General features: G+C 46.0%; 2 protein-coding genes across 2 annotated transcripts; both read right to left on the bottom strand.

Annotated features, from left to right (window-relative positions):
- LOC110430484 lies at window positions 1,660-2,517 on the bottom strand. The gene has a single exon (XM_021448196.1). It carries the CDS (start codon window positions 2,515-2,517, stop codon window positions 1,678-1,680), a length of 840 nt encoding a protein of 279 aa, XP_021303871.1. The 3' UTR covers window positions 1,660-1,677.
- Window positions 3,161-10,000, bottom strand: LOC8067527 (homeobox protein HOX1A). The gene is made up of 9 exons (XM_002440043.2): window positions 9,878-10,000; window positions 7,045-7,701; window positions 6,160-6,325; window positions 5,929-6,052; window positions 5,739-5,851; window positions 5,069-5,656; window positions 4,304-4,576; window positions 4,118-4,207; window positions 3,161-4,034 (listed from the first exon to the last, which is right to left on the bottom strand). The coding sequence occupies exons 2-9, from the start codon at window positions 7,569-7,571 to the stop codon at window positions 3,660-3,662; spliced, it is 2,256 nt and encodes a 751-aa protein (XP_002440088.2). The 5' UTR covers window positions 7,572-7,701; window positions 9,878-10,000; the 3' UTR covers window positions 3,161-3,659.

The following is a 19,005-nucleotide window of genomic DNA, read 5'->3' as shown; positions in this document are numbered from 1 at the left end:
ATGGCTCACCGACGGCGCGCGCCCGTACCAGGCCTCGTACGGGGTCTTGCCCAGCAAGCTCTTGGTCGGCGATCGGTTGAGCAGATGTACCGCCGTCACGACCGCTTCTCCCCAGTACTTGGCCGGCAGCCTCCTCTGCTTCAGCAGCGCACGGGCGGTGGCAACCACAATCTGATTGCGGCGCTCAACCACTCCGTTCTGCTGCGGCGAGTGAGGTGCGCTGAAGTGGCGTCGAACACCTTCGCCGGCGCAGTAGTCCGCGAACTCGGCGACGGTGAACTCCCCGCCGTTGTCGGTGCGCAGAGCCTTCAGCGCGTGTCCGCTCTCCTTCTCTGCTTCCGCCTTGATCATCTTCACAGCATCTGCTGCAGCATCCTTGGTGGAGTGGAGGGCGACCCACATGAAGCGCGAAGCATCATCAACCATCAGGAGGAAGTACCAGCGCCCGCGAGGAGTTGCTGGCGTCACCGGGCCGCACAGATAGGCGTGGACGAGCTCCAGTGGGTCCTCGGCGCGGTACTGGGCCTTCTGTGGGAACGGCCGCCGGCGTTGCTTGGCGACGATGCACGTGTCGCAGACCTGCTCTGCATGCTTGATGAGAGGGAGCCCGCGCGCCATGGAGTGCTGGCCGAGCTGGTGCAGAGCCTCGAAGTTGAGGTGGCCGAACCGCTCGTGCCAAAGCCAGTCGGTGTCGTCCTTCCTTGCGGCGAGGCAGACCGGCTGCGCGGCGTCGAGGTGGAGGACGTAGAGGCGGCTGGGTCCGCGGTTCACCTTGACCAGAAGACGCCCGCGTGGATCCCAGATGCGCAGCACGCCATGGTTGATCTCCACCTTGGATCCTCCTTCATCCAGCTGGCCCAGGCTCATGATGGAGTTGCGCAGCGCCGGGATGAAGTAGACGCCCTGCAGCACGCGATGCTCACCATTCTTCGCATGGAACACAATGGAGCCGACGCTTTGAATCTCCACCCTTGACGCGTCGCCAAACCGCACCGTCCCGCGCACCGATGTGTCGAGGTCGGAGAACAGCTCGCGACGTCCGGTCATGTGGTGGGTGGCACTGCTGTCGAGGTACGAGCCGTTGAGCATATCTTCGCCGCCGTTGTTGAGGAACGCGCGTGCTCTGGGCTCGCTGATGTCGATGTCGGCCTTGGAGCAGAAACCGCGGTCCGCGTCCAGCTCGATGAAGCCGTGGGCGAGGAAGAGGACCGCGTCGCCGTCATCGCCCTGCGCGACGTGGGCTGCTCCGCCACGCTCGCGCCGAGGCTCGGGGCGCTCGCGCTGAGGCTCGGGGCAGTCCTTTGCCCAGTGACCAGGGCGACGGCAGTTGAGGCAGAGGTCGTCGCGGTTGGCCTTGTGGTCGCCGCCGACGCCTCCTGCCTTCGCACCTTGCCCGCCACCATCACGTTCTCCTCCCTTGGCGGTCTTGCCCTTCTGCTTCCTTCCGCCACGCGGCCGTCGACGTGCTTCGCCACTGGAGGAGCCCGCGCCACCCGTGTCCTTCTTCTTCTTCTGGCGCGCCAGCCACTGCTCCTCTGTGAGCATAAGCTTGCCGCCGACGGACGCGGGCTCGTGCACAGGATCGTCGTCGAGGTCGTCCACCGTCTTCAACCTCTCGATGACTTCCTCGATGGTGAGGTCCTGGAAGTCGAGCAGGGTCTCGATGGCGATCTTGAGCTACATGTACTTCCTGGGCGTAGCACGAAGAAGCTTCTCCACCGCTCGCTCCTCGTCCATGTTCCTCTCGCCGTGGAGGATCATCTGCTGCTTCAGCGTGGCGAGGCGGAGAGCGAAGTCCTCGATGTGCTCCCCTGGGTGGAAGGAGAGGTTCTCCCACTCCTTGCGAAGTCGTTGTAGCGTGGCGCGGCGGACGCGGTCGACGCCGATGCGCGCTGCGGCGATGGAGTCCCAGGCGTCCTTGGCGGTGAGCTTGTCCGCGAGCGACACCTGCATCTCCTGCGGAACTCCCGAGATGATGGCCTCCAGCGCGCGCCGATCGTCGTGGTACGGGAGATCGCCATACTCGACGGCGTCCCAGAGCTGGCGGGCCTGCATCTTGAGTCGCATGAGCGTGCTCCACTCATGGTAGTTCGACTTCGTCAGCATCGGCCATGGAGTCCCCGCGCCGCCGTCCTTGTACACCGTCTGGACCACCGGAGATCCGCGACGGCCTCCGCGTCCTCGATGGCGAGCGGGCGACGGAGATTGAGCCCGGCGATGCCGCTCAGGGCTCCGCGACGGGCTCCCGCGGCGCGGATCAGGGCTCCTCCGCCCGTACACGCGCGGCTCCCGGTCCACCTCCGCACGGAGAGCCGCGGCCGTGGCGGCCGCCTCCTGAGCTGCTGCTGCTGCCTCTCGCGCCGCCTGTGCTGCCTGCGCGGCTGCGGCCTCTGCCGCTGCCAAGCGCCTGGCGCGATCGCCTCCTGGGTTCACCACGGCGCCAGCCTCTGGGTAGGCGCCTGCGGCGGCGGCGGCTGCAGCTTGTGCTGCTCTGGCTCTCTGGCTTGAGGTAGACATGGCCTCTAGGATCTCTAAACCTCGCTCTTGATACCAATTGTTGGCATGAACTGAATTGCAAACATAGGATTGAACTGCCAGAGGGCAGCTTGGCCAAGAGAGGCCGCTTGGATTGTATTGAATTGCAAAACCAGAACCACACAATACAAAGGTGAGGGGGCTGCTGCATATATAGCCTAGAGGGCAGACAACACCCCAACATACCCTGACAGCTTCTAACAGACTAGAGATGCTGTCCACCAGCAACTTGGTTGCCAAGGCACCATATTCAACTTGGCTGCCAAGGAACCTATTAGGTAATTAAAACAATTACAGCAAAGTAAAGATAACTAGGCTAACACTGTCACAAAGTTTGTGCCGCACAGCTCTGTAAAACTCGACAGTCCAAACACTCCTCGTTCAGCGAACACGTCATGGATGAGAGACGACGTCGTAGCTAACATAGCTTACAGTGCAAGTGAAAATCGACGCCAATAATAAAGGCCAAGTGGAATGCACGACAGAGAAAGGGTAACATACTGCACTACCCAAGAACATGTACGAAGTGATAGGAGGGACAGGACTCAGGAGCTCATGGACACTGGCGTCACCGAAAAAGAAGCGCAACGATCTTGTTCTATCAGAGTCAAAGCACACTGAAACATCCCTGAATCAGAACAAAGTCTTCTGCTCACATTACGCAAGGTTTGGTACAACATCCCATCTTACAAGAAAACCAACATCGATGAAAACAGCGCATCTTCTGCATCTTGTCATAGCAGCAACCTGCTGTCGTTACGGAGCTTTTAGGCTTTTGCAATAGAGCCCTTCCTGCAATGACAGTAATCGCTACAAATAAATCTGAAGGATAACTAATTCCTATAGAGCGCCCCAGAAATCAGAGGAAGCTCTCTCAGTTGGCTAAGAACGGGAAGCAATAACCTCCACAGAAAAAAAAAACTTAATGATGTGCTTGTTAGTTGACTGGCATGATCTAATGAGAGCTAGCTGACTTGCAATGGTATATCTATGTTTTTTTTGGCTATCAATGTAGAGCCATACAACACAAAGTTTCAAGGCCCATAGCGCTGCAGCGAATTCAGACCCGACCTGGAAATTTCAGGAGCAGTCCAAAATCTGGTTCATGTCTTTGTCTACAAACATCATCGTCCCATTTTCTTCTTCTTCAACTCCTGCTGTACTGCTTTTTGCCTTGCCTTCTCTGCTGCAAGGTCAGGCCCCGGATTCTGATCCTCAGCAGAATCAACTTTTGACCCTCCCACATCACTTCCAGGGGAATTCTTGCCAAGGTTCTTTCTTGATCCAACTTTTGAAGAGGCCGCTTTTTTAGAGATGGTGGCATCCCTATTTATGCATACATTAGATTCTTCCATCACAGTCCCCTCAGGTTCTTTAGGTTGCATACTGGGTGTCACCGGGCTATTAGTATTTTCGGGGCTATGCTTATCTGGAGTGATGCCTTTCCTGGAAGAAGCTACCTTTGCGAAATGACGCCTACTTTCAAACCATTTGCTAACCTGTCACCATAATGCACAGATGGTCAAATCCAATGCCAATATAACCATGAGAACCATGCAATTAGAAAATGATAGGAATCCACCTGACGAAATGTTAACCCTAGTTCTTCTGCCAGGCTTTCTTTAACAGAACGACTAGGGTATTGTTGTGTCTTAAAATGTTCATATAGCTTCTGCAAGGAAAATGATGCACATCAACTTATTTGATCAATTAAAGTAGTCCAAAATGGTTAATTCTGCAACCAATTGTTGTGAATCATAAATGATACCTGACTAACTACTGGACCAAATTGTCCTTTCCTAGCTGCGCTGTTGCTGCCATTAGAGGTAAGGTCTCCATGTTTCTCATCTACTGAACCACGAAGAGAATGCAAGCTTCTTTTAGTGCTTTGTGTAGTCAGTTCATTATCATGGTGCACAACTCTGGAGCCTTTTCCTGCAGGAGAATCAGCTTCACCCTCTTCATTGCTTTTTATTGGTGTATTCTTCCCAGACCATTCTTCATCATCACTAGAATCAGATGATGCTTCACCATATGCTTCCTAGAGTCCAGCAAGAATAGGAATATGTCATGATCAGAAACCAAACTTCTCGCATGCAAGCATGCACTGAAGAGCATATACAGTTCATAACCTCATGCAATATTGACATAGTACATACAGTTGAGTTGATAAAAAAGGCTAGTGTGTTTAGTTGTGCAAATCAGTATCAAGATTGAATGCAGCAGCACATAGGTATAAGCTAAGAAACCTCTGAAAATACCTAAATTCAAGGCACAGGTCATCGCGCATGTGTCTTTTCAACAACTTTTGAATTTGCCTCGATTATGCTAGTTTATTGACTACTAGATTATGCACATGTCTAAGATCACATTCCATGATTAAGCTCATAATTGTACTTTTGAATTTGCCTAGATCCTCTATGAAACTGAAGCAATCGACCGGATGAAAAACAAACACACAATAGGAGTTATTCAAGACTAAAACACCAAAAAAAAGGTTTTAAATATGCACAGATGTAGGTTGAGGGCATACATCATACAGCTTTTTGTAGTCCAACCGTTCAGCCTGCCGTCTCCTTGAAACTGGTAAAACCACACTCTGGTCTATTTCAGTCTCCATAGGGTCATCAGCAGAACTTGCTGCGTTAGCCTGAGCAGTGCTCTTTTCCATATCACCCACCTTGGCATCAGGTAATGGAGGAGATGAAACTTCTTCATGTCCACCAGATTTTGCAATCTCCTTACAGAAATCATCTGAGTCAGATGAGAAGTCAGACTCATCAGAACTTAACTTCTTTTCGTCATCTTTATCCGAATCAGGACCTGCTGGATCATAGTCATCATCCTCTGAATCTTCAGAAGGTAACCCGAGGTCATCAACCTTCTTCTTGTCCATCAAAGGTTCCGAATCATCAGAACAGGTCAAAAAGTCTGAGTCATCAGAGTCTGATCCTCCATCCTCATCCTCTTCGTCTTCAGACGATCCTTCTTCCTTACTGACCACATGCTCTTCAGGCATATTGGGGTCAAAGTCATTGTCATCCGAGTCATCTGATGGAAGATCAAATGTGTCATCTTGCTTTGAGCCATTTGCCATAGCAGCTGCCTCTGGAAAAACTTTCTGCAAAATAAATGTACTACTGAGTTGAATGTAATTCAATTTAAATTGCTACTATTCTAATAAAAGGAATTTATATTTATACCTCCCAAGAGTCCTCAATGGAGAGGTCACTTCCCTGGAGATCATTTAGTAGATCTATACAGTCTATCTTGCAATCACATGCTGGGCAGAGCCATCCTTCATCTCCCATGGGGACTACAAATGAATGGTGCTCATGAATGAATGTCAAAACAAGAATTACTGATACTATGAAAGAGGAAGTTGAATATTACTATCTTCAGTACGCAGAGGAGGATTTAAACAGTTCTGGTGGAACCCTCTGTCACAAGCTCCATCACAGAGAATGATATCATTACCCAATGTAGCATCATTCGAACCACAAGTGGCACAAAATATCTGTGATTTATGAAACATTGTCATTGATGAAAATGCTGAACATAACAGAACACAATTACTAGGAAATACAGAAACATTGATGGAATCAAAATTACATGCTAACTTACATCTTCACAAGATATTTCTCCTTCAGAATCAAATAAAGATTCGTCAATTTTCCCCTTTGAGAGAAGAGAATCAATATTCTGGAAGACTTCCCGTATTCTCAATTTGCATCGTAAGATTTCTGATTTTGCTCGTTCAAGCTCCTTCTCAGGTCTTAGCTTATCCAAACTGCACGTTTGTACATGGACGTCAGTTATTTTAAGTTGCAACAGAATTTGTGATGAACTCAACAGCTAAAGAAATATCACAGCAGTAGCAAAATCCCAAGACGCTGTCTGTTAATGCAAAGTTGAAGGAAGTTTTTTTTTACAACACATGTGCATCAGATCAGCAACTGAGCCTAATAGCCAATATAAATTTAACCGAACCAAGCACACATCATGGCTGGCAGCGAGAAGATGCAGAGATACTAGTTGTATATAGAGAGAACGTAACCAGTGACGGCAGGATGATATCAGAATCAGAAAGGGTGAAACAAAAAGGTTTCACTGACAGCAAAACATGTGTGAATTGTGATACAAAAGCCCCATCATCATTTGATAAGGCAAATGAATACATGGAAGGGGAAATCAGGTGCAAAATGATGGGGGCTAAAGGATGTCATACACTTGACAAGCATATTTAAGCTAAAATAGTCCAAACCTATTTAGTCAGTTTTATAGCACAACACTATTGTGGTTGGTTAACAAAGAAACTTAAGGATTTTGGCTAGCACATAACACACGGCCTTGCAGCACTATTCAGTAAACCTGGCAACACATAGGTAATGAAGAACCAGACTTCTAAACACATGTAACACTAGTTACTAATAATATAAGAGAAAAAGAATTTAAATTCAGAAGATGCTAGCAACTCAAAATTTCAAATAATAATATAGAGTGACAAACCTTTGATTTTTCCAGCCTTCGCTAGCATAAGCTTCAATTAGGCTTTGCTCATAATTCATTCGGTTCAAAATGTATCTAATCCGTTTACGAATTTGTGAAAACTCATCTGTGGAACTTTTGTTTGAGGCTCTGCTCCTTTTTCTTCTCTTGGCAGCCGGTTGTACTGGAGTCTGTACATGCTCAGTAGGTGTCGTCTTTGAACTTGATGTGGAGCGAAGCACCCTGACATCATTATCAGATGACCTCAAAGTATATGCTTGACGTGTTAGTCCTTGGGAACCTTTTTTACCTCTGTTTGCTGTTCTTTTATAGTTTTTCCTTATCCCCAAGTTATTTGGCACTGTTTGAGATGTAGACAGCAAAACTGGATGCTCAAGGGTCTCAGGATTCTGACCAGAGCTTGCACCATTTTCAATCTCACCATTGCCCTCAACTGGACAGACAGTCTCAGGATTCTGACTAGAGCTCGCACCATTTTCAATCTCACCATTGCCCTCAACTGGACAGTGAACTGTATTTTTTTCCATAGTATATGTTCAGCAAAATTTCATCAATTTACAGTAGACAAAAAACAGTCCTAGAAAAACGTCTTCCTGAGGACCACGATGAAAAAAGAAGCTCTATGTGGCCAAGCCAGATTCACCAGCACCCTGCAATCTACAGCAAAGAAATAAAGATGAGTGAATAATGGTTACATGGACTCAACAGTCAAGTACCTATTAAAGTCTTACACACCCCTGATTTGAACTAGGTCTGGTTTGTTCCATTATTCAAAATTATTAGACTAGCTGATGATCTTTTTAGTTGAAAATGAGCAAGAACATCCATCACTGTTAAGTGATTAGCTGCAAAAAGAGCCCTTAGAGAACACGCTCGGCTATTCTTAAGGCAACATATGTCCCGTCCCATTGCCAACGTTTCCTTCACGCATTCAGCTTCAGCCTTCAGCTGAGATGTCATTTCTTCCCATCAAAACAGAAAGCGGTTGCATCACCTTTTTCCCATTTTTGTTTTTGCTTTGCTTTTTTCTAGGCACGCATTCTGATTTCTAGTCACCTCAATGTTGTACTGTATATGAAAAACATTTTACTGGATGTGTAAAGCATTCAGCTAGTAGAAGATCATAATTTTTTACTATATATCAAAAGCATACTATATACTCATTCTTTTTTGTTTGTAATTTTAGACTTGTGCATGACAATTTAGAGATGGTGGCCAAAGAACAAATAACAAAGGAATCACGTATATAGTATAGAAAAACAAAGGAACTACAGTAAAAAATGTAGCAAACATTAAATGAGTTAGGTGCATGTAGCTATGCCTCTTTCCTGAAATCCTGTACGTACAAAAAAAAAAGAATAACACTTTTCACAACTTAAATGACAAACAAAAAGACAGCTGTGCGTTTCTCATTGGAACCAATAACTTCTTAGGATCTAAATAGGAGTTCCATAGAATTTTCATAAGCACCATTGTAATTTGTAATGTCAGCAAGGACTAAAAAAAATGGGGTTCTGGACAAAGATAGTAATTAAAAAGGTATTACTAGAAAACTTACATATAGAAAAAAAAATCAAGCAAGCCACAATTAACACGAGGTGCATATTATAATCGGACATTTCAAAAACAATAACGTATTCGCAACTTCTATAACATAAAAGATAGATCAGGAAAGAAAACAAAGGCATGAAAAAACAGGGTAAGCTCAAGTCAATTGCACATCTCGCTTGACGACAACACAGAAAAAGATGTCTGAAGCCTCGATGACCTTGGCCAAGAAACAGGCAGCTTACAGCTCATCTCCTGCTTCCACATGTCACGACCATGCACGTCCAGAGCTCCAACTCCCCAGCGTGCCATGCAAGGCTGGGTGCCCCTCCACCCCTCCCCATTTCTATTGGTAGAGGGGGGTGACCTTGGCATAGCATTTCCAAAGTGCATCTAATTTGAAAGAGAAAATCAGAGCCGACTACTGTATATCCATTGTACACACTAGTCCCATCTCTATGCATCCTGAATTATCTTGAATAATAGGGTGAATGAAGTCATGTAATGATTTGCCTTTCATAATGGCGCTGGATTTTATTTCCTACTGCCAAGATAGGTCAGTTGTTCTAAACACGAACTGCTTTCACACCAAACATCTGGCCCCAAATCTACCTGCATTGTTCGGCTGCTATAAATTCCCAGGATTTCCATCCAGTGGCCATCTACTTCTTCCACAGCGGCTGCCACAAATTCCCAGGATTTCCCTCCGGTGGTCATCTACTTCCACAGCGTGCAGAGCTATATCCACGAGGACCCCTGGATCCACAAAATTCAAGCTGGAAGCTCGTTTCTCCCCCTATGCTAAGTAAAAAGGGGTTGCAAATTGCAACCGGCCGTGGGCTGAGAGCGACTTTCGTGTTTCGCGAGCAGCCAACCCACCATATGTCCGGCTCCCCAGACCAAACAACCCGTCGGAACCCTAGAGACCATACCCTTCTTCAATGCGACATCCTGAACGCCACAGCACCGAACCATATCACACCCTCCGAAATCCCCTATCCCCACGAATTGCTGCAGAAGCAGAGCTCAAACCGTCAAACGCCGACAGAAATCACATATCGTGCCACACCATGACCCCGAGCTCCCTCAGCAGAACAGACCGCCGCGAAAGCTGCCCCTGGCGGAACTAAATCGCGAGACGCAGCTAGCGAATCCAGAGCTCCGAGCACGGCGTTTGACTGCAGCCAAAGGAGGGACGCGAGGGACGCGCGCGGGCGCGCGCGCAGCGGGGAAACGGAGAGGCGAGAGGGACGACGGACGGGGTAGCCGGGGAGAGGGTACTCACCGCTGCGAGCTCGCGACGCAGCGCCGCGGAAAGGCTTCCAGGCCCGGCGGCTCTCCTCTCCCGCGTGGGGCGCAGGGGGCGGGGGAGGGAGAGGGAGAGGGGGGGAACGGCGTGAGCCGTGAGCGAAGCGGCGGGCGGAATAAAAAGGCGTATGGGCACGGTTCCAGGAGCCGAAACGGCGTGTGCACGGGATCGGCGCATGGGTGGGCCGGATGTGCCAAGATGGGCTCACAATTTGTTACGCTAAGGTTGCCGTAGTTGGGCCGAAAATGCTAAATGAGTAGCGCCTTCCTCCCATTTGTCCTCAAAAAAAGAAAAAGTCAGGACGCAGGTTTAGAGAGAGCTAATCAGAATTCAGCCGTCAGCAGAGTCTGTCAGTCTGACGGACGGCATTTTTTTCTTAATAAACACAGTACAGTGTAAGACACTCACATCATCATTTTTATTTTTTCTAATCATGGTATTATAGAAAGACACTTGTATCGTTTTGTTTGTCGCCCCACACAACTTTAGGGCATTTCTCGTTATATTGAATCCATGACACGTGCATGGAGTGTGTGTATATATATATATATATATATATATATATATATATATATATATATATATATATATATAATTTATCTGTAATTTACAAAATAAATTTTTTAAGTCTAGTTAATCCATAATTAGACAATAATTACCAAATACAAACGAAAGTACTATGGTAGCTAAAACCAAAAACAATTCACAACAAAACAAGGCTTAGGTCTTCCGAGTATTGGCACAGGTCTCGAGGGGTCCCAAAGAATCAGAATCGCCCCATCTCTCATTTCAGAACTTGTTTAGTTCCCCTAAAAATCAAAAACTTTTTAATATTCCATGTCATATCAAATCTTGCAACACATATATGGAGCATTAAATATAAATAAAAATAAAAACTAATTGCATAGTTTGTTTGTAAATCGTGAAACTTTAAGCCTAGTTACTCCATAATTGGATAATGTTTGTCAAATAAAAACGAAAGTGCTACAGTGTCAAAATTCAAAACCTTTTGATCTAAACAAGGCCCAAGGTCGGCTCTAAGGGAGGGGCATGCAGTGCGACCGCCGGGGGGCCATGAAGCTTGGGGGCCCAAGACAATATAGGTAATTGGTACATATAATTTTCTATTTGGTATAATAAGTATTTGAATATCCAAGACAAACCAGTCAAAATCGTAGATTACGCTTCCTTCCGGTCCTATTCTACGTAACGGTAGAGAAACATCAGATAGTATACATGCCATCACAGTAAGTAACACATCAACTGCCATGATGGATTAGTATTTTCAATTTTTTCTTGCTCGTATAGTGCTAGAGACTAGCATTATAAATTTAGAATTCAATGTGGTTATCTGAATATATTAGAGGTTGCCTAAGAAGCATTTGTCGGATACTTAAAAAAGAAAAGAAAAACAAGAACAAAGTATTGTTATATTTTATGAATTATACATATATTGCAAAGTACTTTTTATTATCCGTACTATATATACATTAATTTTGATATAAAAGTTAGTTGAACGAGCCCTTATCTTCTTACTTGTCTAAGAGCACTTAAAATTATAATTATAGAACCGGCCCTGAGAAGGCCTCCGCCGGGATGTGAACTAGCAGATTTTAAGATCTTATGTTAAGATTAAGACTGCCCACAACGTTAATTTTGAGCAATGCTGAAATCGGAGAGAGAGCATTCGGACATCGGGTAGCAACATTGCAAGAAGCGAAGCCGTTGAAAAAAGTCTACTCATATCATTTAGGCCTTGTTTAGTTCACCCCGAAATTCAAAAAAATTCAAAATTTCCCGTCACATCAAATTTTATAGCACATGCATGAAGCACTAAATTTAGAAGAAAACAAAAACTAATTGCACAATTTGTCTGTAATTTATGAGACGAATCTTTTGAACCTAGTTAGTTTATGATTGGACAATATTTACCATAAACAAACGAAAATGCTACAGTACCAAAATCCAAAAATTTTTTGAACTAAACAAGGCCTTAGGTTCCCCGATGCCTGAAGAATAAAAAAATCAATCCAACCGGACTTGTTTAGTTCGCAAAATTTTTTGTTTTTGGCTACTGTAGCATTTCGTTTTTTTTTGACAAACATTGTCTATTCACGGAGTAACTAGACTCAAAAGATTCATCTCACAAATTACAGGTAAACTGTGCAATTATTTTTTATTTTCGTCTATATTTAATGCTCCATACATGCAACCAAAGATTCGATGTGACGGGAAATCTTGAAAATTTTTACGAAGTAAACAAGAGCTCCCAACCGACCTCGTTACGTGCATGGTCTGACACATGCTCAGGCATCGGTGCTCATGTTGTGTAAATAGATGAAAATCGTGGAACGCAGAACGGAATTTTTTTAGACAACAGCTACGCTATGGACAGTCTAACATAGATGCCTAATCAAACAGAATAACACCATTAAAATTCTAAAAAAAACATGAACACACATATCATATTGAGAATTTAAATCCAATGTGCAACATAGGAGGCTAGACTGCTGGTTACATCCGCGGCCTTGCTTCCTCGCGGCGGCGGCGACCTCGTGCCCGAGCGGCGCCGGCGACCCCGCGCCCGCATGTCTCGGTGGGGGCAAATCTGCCCAACGGTGGGGGAGGAAGGAGAGTGAGTGGAAGACAAGAGAAGCCTGCAGGGCGGGTCGCATGGGGGCACCCTGTGAAGCTTGGCAGCGGCGTGGCGGCCGGCCGACACGCTTGACGCCGGCGGCGTGAGGCGCTCTCGGTGAAGCAGCTCCATCGGTGGGTTCCCTCCTTCCTCTCCCAGTCTTCCTTGGCTCCGTGTCCAGGGTTCCCCTCTCCCCTCTTCGTCTCCTTTGGCTCTGTGTTCATGGAGCTCCCTGGCCCGTCCTTCAATGTGGGACTGAAAATTCAGGAAAGAATCAGGAAAGAGCTTTGCTTGCCGGTTTCCAATCCAGCATTGGGCAGGGATTCTTTCTTTTTGGTGGCAGCCTTTGGTAGATGCAAGTTTCAGCTTTCCTGCGATTCAGTTGGGGTTCTTCTTCAGGCCACCATTGGTGGACTAGCTACCGATTTCAGAGTTCTTCAGCTCAGTGACAGGGTTTTCCGCTTCGTGGTTGCGGCTAAGTCAGTGGGTTTTTTCATCACTAATCTTCTTTGCTTTGAGTGCAAGCTTTTCAAGGTCTTCTTCCATTTATGGGGAAACGGTGGTCCTAATTGGCGCCGTGAATACAGTCTGTTCTTGAAAGAGGAGAAAAGCTCTTGGGAGCTGGCTCATAGTAGCTCAAAATCAAGAAAATCTTATGCAGAAGCTGTGATCAATCCTCCGTTGACAGGAGCCAATGTGGTTCCGATTGGTCGGCGTTCAGTTCACGCTAGAATCCGACAACCGGAGTCACGGAGGTCGAGGCCTTGGTTGCCGGAGTTAGAAAGGATCAATAACATTCAAGACCATCGGGATTCATTTTCAATATCAGATTTGAATTTGATTTCCTGTTCAAGATGCTTGTCCAGGCACCACCTGAGGAGCCGCTGTGATCGGCCTATCAGGTGCCGCGCATGCATGGGCTGGGGACACATTGCTGCATCGTGCGTGGAGTCAATTGATTACCCCAGGGGACACAATCTACACAATCTGCAGCACAAGGATTTTGCTCAGAAAAAAGATTCCTGGCCTAATGGAGTTAAGACAGCTACTAACGGTGTGGGCTGGCATAGTAAGGGCAAGCAGGATGCAGTGGATACCTTGGGCTGGTTCCGTGCTCTAGATGGGCCGATCTCTGGTTCTAGTCAGCATCCCAAATCTTTCTTAGATTTGGTCAAGGTATGGATTCCGAGATGGGCTCCTAGGGAGTTGCCACCGGCAATTACTGTCCCCTGGGTTCTGCCCAGCCAATCTGGTGAGGCGGCCCGAGAAGTCGAAACGTCAATCGATCCCAACCCTGAGCATTGGCAGCTGAATCTTAACTCTTCTTTCTCCCACCCAGTGCACGTTTGCTCTTCCTCTAGTACAGCTCCACTGCTGTCTTCTCAAGCGCAACAAGACCACCAAGCAACAGGATCACCACCCCCTACGTCTGGCACGCCGTCGTCATCGACCATGGCATTTCAGCGTTTTGATCCGCGTCCCTTCGTCCCAGAGAATCTGCAGTGGGTGGAGGTGGAGAACAGGATTCCGGTGGCTAGAGCTGTCGTCTCGTCAAGGCCACCGCTGCAGAACGAGGACCTTGCAATCGTCAACATCGACAATTTGCCGGGTAATGCTATTCAGTTTGCTGCAGTAGATGAGGTGCTAAGGGAGTTCTTTCATGTAAGAAGAATCCATGTCACTGAAATTCAGCCATCAACATTGGGTCAGGCTTTAGTAAGGTTTGCACATCGGATTGATAGAGATAACTTGGTTAGTCTTGGGCTGATCCCGTACCTAGATGTGCATCTTACCTTCACAGAGCATAACAAAGGGAGAAACTGGAGAAAGGCTTATTTTAACACTGAAGTATGGCTAATGCTCATGGAATTTCCTACTGACTACTAGGAGCATAACCACATCCAGAATGCCCTGTCCTCTTTTGGGAAGCTGCTTCATTGGAGGAATGACAAGAGCCGACTAGTTAGATTGATCCTAAAGGCCAGAGTGCTTGATCTCCAGTCAGTTCCTCAGTTCATAGTCTTGACTGATACATTGGCCTTGGAGAGTGACTCTTGGACTGTCCAATGTGAGATTCTTTAGAGCAAGCTGTTAGGTGCTGGGCCACAAGATGAAGACCCAATGCCAGTTAACCCACTCCGGATGGGAGCTCCTTTTGATTTTTTTGGTCTTGGCCAACCTGGTAACGGGCCAGTACAGAATCAGGAGGTAGAACAAGAAGAGAATCAGGGTCAAGGTCAACAGAACCACAATCAGCAGCAAGATGGGCCTCTTGTGCAGCCTGAGGACAACGAGGGTTGGGCTCTATGGCCTCAGCCACAGCAGCAGCAGGAATAGGGGAGGTTCAATCTCAATGAGGCCCTTCCAAATGAAGAGGAGGTGGCAATTGATCTAAACCAACCAGGCGATGTGGAGGACCCCATGGAAGTAATAGTCAACCCAGCAAATCAGCTTGCACATGCAGAATACTTAGAATTAAATGAACTGGTCAATGACAATAATAATGAGGAGGTGGTGATACAGCAGCAAGACTTGCAGGAGGACTGGAACCTCTTAGCTCAAGAGGAAAATCTGACGCAGGTAGCTGACTTGGACTTGCAACACATCCAAGTTCCTCAGGAAAATTTTTTGCATGAGGAAATCCAACCTGAAGACTTGATGAATGAAGAAGAGATGTTGGAAGCTCAGGCTATGAATAACCAAGCTGACAACTTGAATTTGGAAAATCTAGATGGCCCATGTGTACAGGGTCAAGAGGGAATCTTGCAGGATATTATTGTGGATCTTAATGAACAACTTGAACAAAATGAGCATCATGAGATACAAGAGGTGCAAGAGGTCCAGCAGATGCAGGAGGGGCTAGAGTTTCAGGCCCATAATCTAAATGTGGGCATGGCTCTCATGTTTCGCCCACAAGTTAATCCTGTCTGGGTGGAAAGGAGCAGGAATGCAGATGCTACTAGGCCGTGGGCCAAATTTTTTGCAAAAGGTAATGATGAATGTCTTCATGTCCCAATCCCTACCCAATGGGCCAACTTCTTTACTGCTATGTTGCTGTCCCCGGGATTGTTTGATTGGGCTAGAGAATTTCTATCTTCAAAAGCTGTCTCTTGTCTAGGCTTAGAAGCTGGAGTCATCGACTATTATGTGCCAAAACAATGCCCTAGTGAAATATCATGTGCTGCAGCAACTGAAGAGGACTATGGACTTGCTGAGAAAAAAGAGGAAGTTGGGCAGGAACAGAGGTCTACACCTGAGAAGAGATCTGTAAAGAGAACATGTCCACTGGTGGACACTGAACTTAGAAGGAGTAGCAGGGGGAAACAGGTGAGTGTTGGGTTCAGAAAGGACAGTTGTTCTGATAGACGCTGTCTTTTTTGTTTACCTAATCCTCCCATCCTGCCCAAACAGGCCATCAGGAAGATTGGAAAGGAACTAGGGCAGTTGGAAGATGATCAACTGACAGATGAGGCCCTATTGACTAAGAAAGAAAAGAAGAAGATTAGATTGGAGAAGAATAAGAACAAGGGGGAAGGAGGCCCAAAGAAGAACAAGAAAAACAATGAGGACAACAATAACTGAAGTCTGTGGGCCTAGAGTGGCCCTTTTATTTTGTCTGAGTAATAGCTATGTCCTGTTGTGTAAGGATGTAGTAATGTTCAGAGCATGTACTGTCACAGTTATGGCTTTGGTCTTAGATCGTAAGAACTCTAAAGAATGCTTCAATTTGACACTAGTTATGCAGTGGCTTTGGTTACTACCTAGTTTGTCAATGGATGTTTGTCTTTGCTTGATCATGAGTCGAAAGTGTTGTTTTGCTTATAATACTGTCACAAGTACGCTCGGGGAGAGTGGACAGCTGGCTGTTGTGGTTGGTCCATTAGAGTTGCAGATAAGGGAGGGGGCAATTAATTTGCTCCTACAATTATATTAACAAACCTTGTAGCCAGAAATGAATAGCCAACCTAGTAGAACCTGGAGAGTCTTGAGTTGGAATGTGAGGGGCATAAATGCCAAGGAAAAATGGAGTAGCATCAGAGAGAAAATAGTGGACTCAGAGTGTGATATAGTTTGCTTCCAGGAGACTAAGAAGGAGGTTCTTGACCACTCTTTCATGAGGAATTTCTGTCCTGCTGATTTTGATAAGTTTGCATTTCTCCCTTCTGTTGGAGCATGAGGGGGAATTCTCACGACCCGGAAAGGCAGACGATCCAGGGGGAGATGATTTTTAGCAATGAATTTGCAGTTTTAGTAGAGTTCACGTCCTTAATAAATAATGAGTGCTGGATTGTGACTAATGTCTATGGGCCATGCACGACAGAGGGGAAGAAAAATTTTACTGAGTGGTTAAAACAAATTCAAATGCCGGATGACATAGAATGGTTGGTGCTGGGTGACTTTAACTTAATGAGGAAACCACAGGACAGGAACAAGGAGGGGGGTGATTTGACAGAAATGTTTATGTTTAATGATGCCATTAGTACTCTAGGCCTAAATGAGATTGTGTTACAAGGAAGGAAGTACACTTGGTCCAACATGCAACCAAGTCCGCTGCTAGAAAAGATTGACTGGGTGTTTACCTCAAGTGCTTGGAGTCTCAAGTATCCTGACACATCGGCAAAAGCAATGAACAGAACACCTTCAGACCATTGTCCTTGTCTGGTCCAAATCTCAACCCAAATCCCAAGACCTAAGGCCTTTAGGTTTGAGAACTATTGGTTACAAATGCAGGAGTTTCAGGCAATATTGGAGGATAGCTGGAATAGCCCTCTCCCACAGATGGATAGTGCAATGACCCTCACTGCAAAATATAAAAGACTGAGGAGAATCCTAAAGGAGAAACAGGCATCCACATCAAACCTCAACATTTCCATCCAAAATGTGAAGAGCCTTATTCAGTTCGTGGACATCCTAGAGGAGCATAGAGATCTAAGCCTGCCAGAATGGAACTTCAGAACCTTATTGAAGGCTAAGTTGCATTCTCTTCTGGAGCAGCAGAAAACATATTGGAGGCAAAGAGGTAGCATTAAGTGGGTTAAGTTAGGAGATGCAACCACTAAATTTTTTCATGCTAATGCTACAGTTAGGATGAGAGGAAATCTGATTAGACAGATTGAAAATGGAGATGGCACTTACCTTTCAACCCATTCTGACAAGGAGGAATTGCTTTGGGAAGAATATAAGGAGAGATTGGGCACAACAGAGTTCATCAAGTTTGGAGTGGACCCCTCTGAAATTTTACAAAGAAGGGATGATCTAGAATTTTTGGAGCAACCTTTCACTACAGCAGAAATACAAGAAACAATTAAACAGCTTCCAACTGACAAGTCCCCAGGTCCGGATGGCTTCACTAATGAGTTCTTAAAGGCCTCATGGGGAGTCATTAAGGAGGACATTTTTAGGCTCTGTAGCTCCTTCTTTGAGAATAATGTGTGCCTAAGAAGCATCAACACCTCGTTCATCACCCTAATCCCCAAGGTAGACTCACCAAGGGCAGTGAATGATTTCAGGCCAATATCCTTGTTGAACTCACCACTTAAGCTGATAACCAAGATGATGGCAAACAGATTGCAATTGGTCATGACAAAGCTGATCCACAGAAACCAATATGGGTTCATAAGAAAAAGGACAATACAGGATTGCCTAGCATGGGCCTTTGAATACTTACACATGTGTCACCACTCAAAAAAGGAAATAGTCATCCTAAAACTAGATTTCGAAAAGGCATTTGACAAGATGGAACATCAAGCCATCCTGACCATAATGAAGAGCAAGGGATTTGGGGAAAGATGGATTAGTTGGATTCAGGCCCTCTTCAGTTCAGCTACCTCACAGGTCTTACTAAATGGCACTCCCGGAAAGACAGTTCATTGTCTGAGAGGGGTCAGGCAGGGGATCCCTTATCCCCACTTCTCTTTGTCCTAGCTGCTGATTTTCTGCAATCACTACTCAATAAGGGCAAAGATATGGGCCTCCTTAACCTACCAATCCCAATGCAAACAAATACTGACTTCCCAATTATCCAGTATGCTGATGACACTTTGATAGTTCTAGAAGGGGACACTAGACAATTGATGTTTCTAAAATCAGTGATCAACACCTTCTCTGAAGCAACAGGTTTAAAGGTCAATCTAAAGAAATCAATGATGTTGCCCATCAATGTCTCTGATCAAAAGCTAGACTTTCTAGCAAATACTTTTGGATGCTCAAAGGGAACATTCCCTTTTACTTACCTGGGTCTGCCATTGGGATTAACCAAGCCACTAATTCATGATTACATGCCATTGCTCAACAAGTGTGAGGCGAGATTGGGGTCCATTTCAACTTTCTTGACACAGGCAGGCAGATTGGAAGTAACAAATGCAGTTCTATCTGCATTGCCAACATTCTACATGTGTACACTAGAAATCCCAAAAACAGTGATAAAGAGGATTGATACTTTAAGAAGGAACTGCCTATGGAGAGGGAA

The sequence above is a fragment of the Sorghum bicolor genome, chromosome 9 (assembly GCF_000003195.3).
Source record: "Sorghum bicolor cultivar BTx623 chromosome 9, Sorghum_bicolor_NCBIv3, whole genome shotgun sequence".
NCBI classification, from domain to species: domain Eukaryota; kingdom Viridiplantae; phylum Streptophyta; class Magnoliopsida; order Poales; family Poaceae; genus Sorghum; species Sorghum bicolor.
This window is presented reverse-complemented; position numbering and strand designations above follow the sequence as displayed.

What these genes read in the sequence shown, in the direction of transcription:
- LOC110430484 (XM_021448196.1), bottom strand. Translation starts at nt 2,517, where the DNA reads ATGTCTACCTCAAGCCAGAGAGCCAGAGCAGCACAAGCTGCAGCCGCC.
- LOC8067527 (XM_002440043.2), bottom strand. Translation starts at nt 7,571, where the DNA reads ATGGAAAAAAATACAGTTCACTGTCCAGTTGAGGGCAATGGTGAGATT. An exon ending in GAAGGCTGGAAAAATCAAAG is followed by an intron (nt 6,326 to 7,044) that starts GTTTGTCACTCT and finishes ACAAACGTGCAG; the next exon opens with TTTGGATAAGCTAAGACCTG. An exon ending in TCCTCTGCGTACTGAAGATA is followed by an intron (nt 5,852 to 5,928) that starts GTAATATTCAAC and finishes ATTCATTTGTAG; the next exon opens with TCCCCATGGGAGATGAAGGA.